Genomic DNA, 6,669 nt, shown 5'->3' on the forward strand with positions numbered 1-6,669 from the left:
TATATATATATATATATATTTTTTTTTTTTTTAAACCCTCTACCCTTTTCTTCCTGGCCTCTGGTAGCCATCATTCTACTCTCTACCTTCATGAGATCCAATTTTAAGCTCCTGTATATGGGTGAGAAATGGGAATCTTTGTAATGACCTCCAGTTCCATCCATGTGGCTGCAGATGACAGGATGTTATTGTTAATGTGAATGAGTAGTCTCCACTGTGTGTGTACTACATTCTCTCTATCCATTCACCCACTGACGGGCAGGTAGGTTGACTCCACATCTTGGCTACTGTGAACAGTGCTGCACCAATCAAGGGAGTGCAGATATCACTTCGATACACTGATGTCCTTTCCTTTGGATATAAACCCAGTAGTGAAATTGCTGGATACTATGAAAGTTCTCTTTTTAGTTTTTCGTTTGTTGTTTTCTTTTTGTTTTTGAGACAGTTTCCCTCTGTGCCCAGGCTGGAGTAAAAGTGATGTGATCTTGACTCATTGCAGCCTCCGCCTCCTGGGTTCAGACGATTTTGCTGTCTCACCCTCCTGTAGCTGGGATTACAGGAGCACGCCACCATGCCTGGCTACTTTTTGTATTTTTTAGTATAGATGGGGTTTCCCCCTGTTGGCTGGGCTGCTCTCAAACTCATGACCTCAACTGAGGTGCCGGCCTCGGTCTCGCAAAATGCTGGGATTACAGGCATGATCCACCGTGCCCAACCTGTTTTTAGTTATTTAAAGGACTTCCATGCTTTTCTCCGTAATGGCTGCACTAATTTACACTCCTACTAGCAGCGTACCAGGGTTCTCCTTTCTCTACCACCTTGCCAGCCTTTGTTTTGCCTGTCTTGGAGCTAAAAGCCATTTTATTTTATTTTATTTTATTTTATTTTATTTTATTTTATTTTATTTTGAGATGGAGTTTCACTCTTGTCACCCAGGCTGGAGTGCAGTGGCGCGATCTCGGCTCACTGCAACCTCCACCTCCCAGGTTCAAGCGATTCTCCTGCCTCAGCCTCCCGAGTAGCTGGGATTACAGGCACGTGCCACCACACCTGGCTAATTTGTGTATTTTTAGTAGAGACTGTTTCTCCATGTGGGTCAGGCTGGTCTCAAACTCCCGACCTCAGGAGATTCGCCCACCTCGGCTCTCAAGGTTCTAGGATGACAGACATGAGCCACCACACCCGGCCTAAAAGCCATTTTAATGGGGTGAGATGAAAACTCACTTCGATTTTGATTTGCATTTCTCTGATGATGAGTGATACTGAGCACTTCTTCATATGCAGGGAAATTTCATGTCTTTTGCTCCTTTTTCAATTAAATCATTTGTTTTATTGAGTTGTTTGAGCCTCTTATATTTCTAGTTATTAATCTTGTCTCAGATGCATAGCTTGCACATATTTGCTCCCAATCTGTGGGTTGTCTCTTCACTTTGTTGGTTTATCTTTAGCGGCGCAGAAGTTGCTTAGTTTGACATAATCCCAGTGGTCTATTTTTTGCTTTGATTACTTGTGTTTTGAAGGTTTAAAACAAAATGTCTTTCTTCAGACAAATGTCCTGGAGCATTTCTCCAATATTTTCTTCTACGTGTCTCATAGGTTCAGGCCTTAGACTCACATCTTTAATCCATTTTCATTTGATTTTTTGTGTATGGTGACAGGTAGAGGTGCAGTTCCATTCCTCTGCATGTGGATATCCAGTTTTCCCTGCACTGTTTATTGAAAAGACTGTCCTTTCCTGATTGCAAGTTCTTGGCACCTTTGTCAAAGTCCATTGGATGGGCTGGGCATGGTGGCTAACACCTCCAATTCCAGCACTTTGGGAGGCCGAGGTGGGTGGATCACCTGAGGCCAGGAGTTCAAGATCAGCCTGGCCAACATGGTGAAACACCGTCTCTACTAAAAATACAAAAATTAGCTGAGCATGGTGGTCAGCACCTGTAATACCACTACTCAGGAGTTTGAGGTGAGAGAATTGATTGAACCCAGGAGGCTGAGTTTACAGTGAACCGAGATTGCACCTCTGCACTCCAGCCTGGGTGACAGAGCGAGACTCCATCTCAAAAGAAAAAATAAAAAAACATTGGATGTAAATGCATGGATTATATCTGTGTTATTCATTCTGCTCCGTTGTTCTATGTGCCTTTCTTTGTGCCAACGTCATGCTGTTTTGCTTACTACAGCTCTGTAACATATTTCTAAGTCAGGTAGTGTGATGTTCCTGTTTTCTCTTTATACCTTGAAGTCTCAAGACAGTGGGTGTCACATATAAAAACTATGGAAAAAAGGATCCCAGGACTCCCAGTGCCCAATATTAGATAACAGAATGTTGGCCGTGAACCAACCTCAAAGATTTCCATTGAGTAGAGGACAGACACCCTCATTTCCTCACATCTCTCCTGTCTCATGTTCTAGGAAACCCTTCAAACAGTTGGCCTTCACCCACTGAACCAAGCTCCAAAACCGGTGAGTACAGAACCCTCTTATATCTGCTTTTGGAAACCTGGGGAGGTGGAAGCCTTGGATGCCAGCGTTGACTCAGCATCTCACAGCTCTGACATCGTGCGCCTGTCTTCAACCATCTCCGAACTCCAGATACTCCAACAGCGAAAGGGATCTGGGCCCAACACAGGGCTCAGTGAAATCTCTTAATCTCTCATTTTATGGAGCTGAGACCTCCTACAAGCGAGAAGAATGATTGCCAATCTGACATCCTTCTCAGGAAAAATGCAATGTTTGTTCTGCCTGCATTCCTAACTGGAGGATAAATTCCTGAGGGCTTGAGAGAGGGAAGGGAAGGGAACATCTGATGAGAGTGGGTGTTTTAGAGAAGCTCCACTTGCCAAGGAATGAGCTCCTGTTGGTCATGAAGCAACCCTGGCTGACTCAGCAGAGCAAGAGCCTTGCCGTAACACAGAACAGAGCTCATGCACGCACACTTCGACTCACTGACTCATTCAGCCTTGGCCCCATGCTCAGGCTGTGCAGTGTGGAGACTTTTCCTATTGTTGCCATAACAAATTTCCACAAGATTCCTGGGTGAAAACAAAACGGTTTTTTAATTATCTTACAGTGCTGTAGCTCAAAGTATGAAGTGCATCTCACTGGGCTAAAATCAAGGTGACAGCAAGGCTGCCTTCCCTCTGAAGGTTCCAGGCGAGAATCTCCTTCTCACTTGTCCCAGCTTCTAAAGGCTCCCATGTTCCTTGGCTCCTGGTCCCCTTCCTCCTTCCTCAAAACCCACAAAGACTGGTCACATCTCACATGGCATCACTCAGACCCTTCTTCCTTACCACACCTCTTTCTCTGAATGCTGCTCTCCCTTCCTCCTCATCTTTTGAAAACTTGGGGATTCTATTGGGTTCACCAAGATGAAAATCCACCATAATCTCCCGGAAATCATCCAGGATACCCTTGTTTTAAGTTCAGCTGATTAGCAACCGTAATTCCTTCTGCAATCTTCATTCCTCCTTTCCATGTAAAATAACATATTCGCAAGCTATGGAGGCTAGGACAGGGACATTTTGGGGTGGGACGGCATTCTCCTGCCTTCCACAAACAGTGAACAAAATGCATTTGGCCTCTGCCCTTGGGACACTGATATTGCAGATGGTTAAAAGAGAGGGCAGAAAATGAATGCACAAGTGGGCCAATAAATGAATGATCCATTGGGAAGCATCTGTGCATGAAATCTGTTTGTTTGTTTGTTTGTTTATTGAGACAGAGTCTCCCTCTGTCTTCCAGGCTACAGTGCAGTGTCACAATCTTGGCTCACTACGCCTGCACCTCCTGGATTCAAGTGATTCTCCTGCCTCACCCTCTTGAGTAGCTGGGATTACAGGCAAATGCCACCACGCCTGGCTAATTCTTTTTGTATACTTTTTGTAGAGAGGATGTTTCACCATGTTGGCCAAGCTTGTCTGAAACTCCCAACCTCAAGTGATCCAACCATCTCAGCGTCCCAAAGTACTGGGATTACAGGCGTGAGCCACTGTGCCCAGCCAGAATTCAAAATAAATAATAGATAATGCTGAGTGTATAATTTTGGGTGACAGAGAATGCTGGGAATGAGATGGGGATAATGGCAAGTCGACTGTAGAGAGATGGAGAGCACACTGGGTACACAGGAAACTAAGGAGGAACAAGGAGTGTGTGTTTTATACTCAGCCATTGGATTCACCTCAGGGTAACCAGGAATCCCTACATGATTAATAGTGACTGACATGAAAACAAGGGAGGCCCAGGTACGTAACTGGAATCCAGGAGACTGTGGAAAAGGCAATTCCCGCCCCACTGGTGAAATGTGGTGCTGATTTCGACACTAAGTGGATGAAGTAGATGGATATAAGATATGTTTGTGAGGTAGAATCATTGGCTGGAAAGGCTTGCTGGGTTTGATTTTCCTAGTTGTTTAATCCTTGCTTCATTAATTTCTTTCTGAGATTTATTCATCCCACACATAAATCAATACCTGGCAAAGGAGTGACAGATATATGAGGGGTGGTGGAAATGAAAAGACCTATTATAGCATAATATACAAGTCTGTGAACGGTGGCTCACTCCCGTAACCCAGCACTGCAGGAGGCCAAGGCTGGTGGATTCCATGAAGTCAGGAGTTCGAGACCAGCCTGGCCAACATGGGGAAACCCTATCTCTACTAAAAATACAAAAATTAGCCAAGCATGGTGGTGCATCCCTGTAATCCCAGCTCCTACTCTGGAGGATGAAGCAGGAGAATGACTTCAACCCAGGAGGTGGAGGTTGCAGTGAGTCGAGATCACATCACTGAACTCCAGCCTGGGTGACACAAGGAGACTCCATCTCAAAAAATAAAAATAAGAAATGCATAAATATAATATAACACACACGAATGACAAAGGCACCTGAATTCCAATCATCATTTTTCTATTTCTCTGTAATTACTTCTTTGATCCTTTATCTTATCCATTAGGCAATCAGCCTAAAACCTCTTCCTTATTTGGCTTTCTGGGAACATGAGATCATATGGAAAATATGAAAGCCCCGTGAACCCACCGGCACAGGTCCTGGAATAGAGAATGTGCTCTGTTCATGGCATAAAACTTGCCCTTTCACCCAAATCCCCCACCTCACCCCTGCTTCCAATCACCTGTGGAGATTCAGATAGACCATGGGGAGGTAAACACTAATACTCCTTGGAGTGAGGTCAGATGTTGGAATCAGAGATCAGCGCCAGCACTAGCCCCTGCTCCCCTTTCCTACTAATTCACAGGAGGACAGGTGGTATGGAAGCAACAGATGGTTGAGGGGGTTGTCCTTCCCCAGCCTCTCGGGTGGAACAGCAGCCTCACATGTGTCTCCCGAGATCACAAAGAGTAGCACGTTTCACACGGCCTTCAACACTATTTCCTGGCTGTCTGACATAAGAGAATTCTACTTCGCTTCTTTTATCTTGATTTCACTTTTGTTTCCTGTTCTTGGAGAATGCAAGTTGTTTGACTCGAGAATGCTGTGGATGTAGAAACTGTAAAGCACATTTGCTGTGTATCAATCCCAGTCCAGTCTTCCCAGAGAAGACTCTAAACACCTCCTGTACTGCGCCTGGGCCTATAGCAATTCCTATCACTCACCGTCACTCCAGGGAGACAGAACACACAGAGAATACATTAAATAGACAGATTCATTACTAACAGATAAGCAGCAAGTGACAACAGAAGCCTATATTTCAATGTGAGCCAGTCTCTCAAGGCTCAGAAAAGCTGCTCAGGACATATGGACTCACCCCATTTGCAGTGTAGCTGGGGGAAGCCAGAAAGCAGCCCAGCCTGGGTTTTGTACCCTGGAGCCGCAGGAAGCACTCAGCTAAAGCACTGCATGACGTCCTCCTCCAGGAGAACAAGAAGACAGCCCAGGCTGTTCTGGACGTTCCTCCTGATCTGAGGATGTTACTGTCTTAGTCCATTTTTGTTGCTGTAAAGGAACACTTGAGCCTGGGTAACTTCTAAAGAAAAGAGATTTGTTTGCCTCACAGTTCTGCAGGCTGTACTGGAAGCATGGAACCGGCATCTATTTCCTGTGACGGCCTCAGGCTGCTCCCACTCTGGCAGAAGGGAAGGAGGGTCTGTCTGTGCAGAGACCACAGAGATCACAAGGCAAAAGAGGGAGCAAAGGGGAGGGGGAGCAATGGAGCTTCCAAGCTCTTTATAACAACCAGCTCTCCAGGAACTAATAGAGGGGGAACTTGCTAACCCCGTCGTGTGGGGCAGCATTGATCTGTTCATGATGGATCCACCTCCATGACCCAAACACCTCCCAAGAGGCCGAATCTCCCACACTGGGGGTTAAATTTCAATGTGAGGTTTGAAGGGGTCAAACATCTAAACTAAAGTAGTTGTATCCTCAGCACGTTCTATGGTTACTATGAGAGCTATAACTGAGAAAGCAGGAGAAAGCTGGGTCTCCCGCCATCAGGCTGCTTGTCCTAAAGAGACATTGTATGTGGTTACCTGTCAATCAAGAAATGCGAGACAATTCATAAAGAGGAACTGCTATGATTAGCTTCTTATTGGTGCCTCATCTACTTCCAGGTAACCCCAGACACCTGCACATTCTGATTGGGACCTCAATGGTCATCATCCCCTTCACCATCCTCCTCTTCTTTCTCCTTCATCGCTGGTGCTCCAACAAAAAGAG

General features: G+C 45.4%; 1 protein-coding gene across 1 annotated transcript in view; it reads left to right on the top strand.

Moving 5' to 3' along the window:
* LOC116465052 (killer cell immunoglobulin-like receptor 2DS2) overlaps positions 1 to 6,664 on the top strand; it is a gene marked incomplete at both ends in the record, with an annotated part of 7,600 nt that extends 936 nt beyond the window's left edge. The window contains 2 exons of the mRNA XM_032148262.1: positions 2,413 to 2,463; positions 6,564 to 6,664. Coding sequence (XP_032004153.1) covers positions 2,413 to 2,463; positions 6,564 to 6,664 — 152 coding nt within the window. The remainder of the gene's footprint in view (positions 1 to 2,412; positions 2,464 to 6,563) is intronic.
* Positions 6,665 to 6,669: the final 5 nt, after the last annotated feature.

The sequence above is a fragment of the Hylobates moloch genome, unplaced genomic scaffold (genome assembly GCF_009828535.3).
Source record: "Hylobates moloch isolate HMO894 unplaced genomic scaffold, HMol_V3 SCAFFOLD_2796, whole genome shotgun sequence".
Taxonomy (NCBI): Eukaryota; Metazoa; Chordata; class Mammalia; order Primates; family Hylobatidae; genus Hylobates; species Hylobates moloch.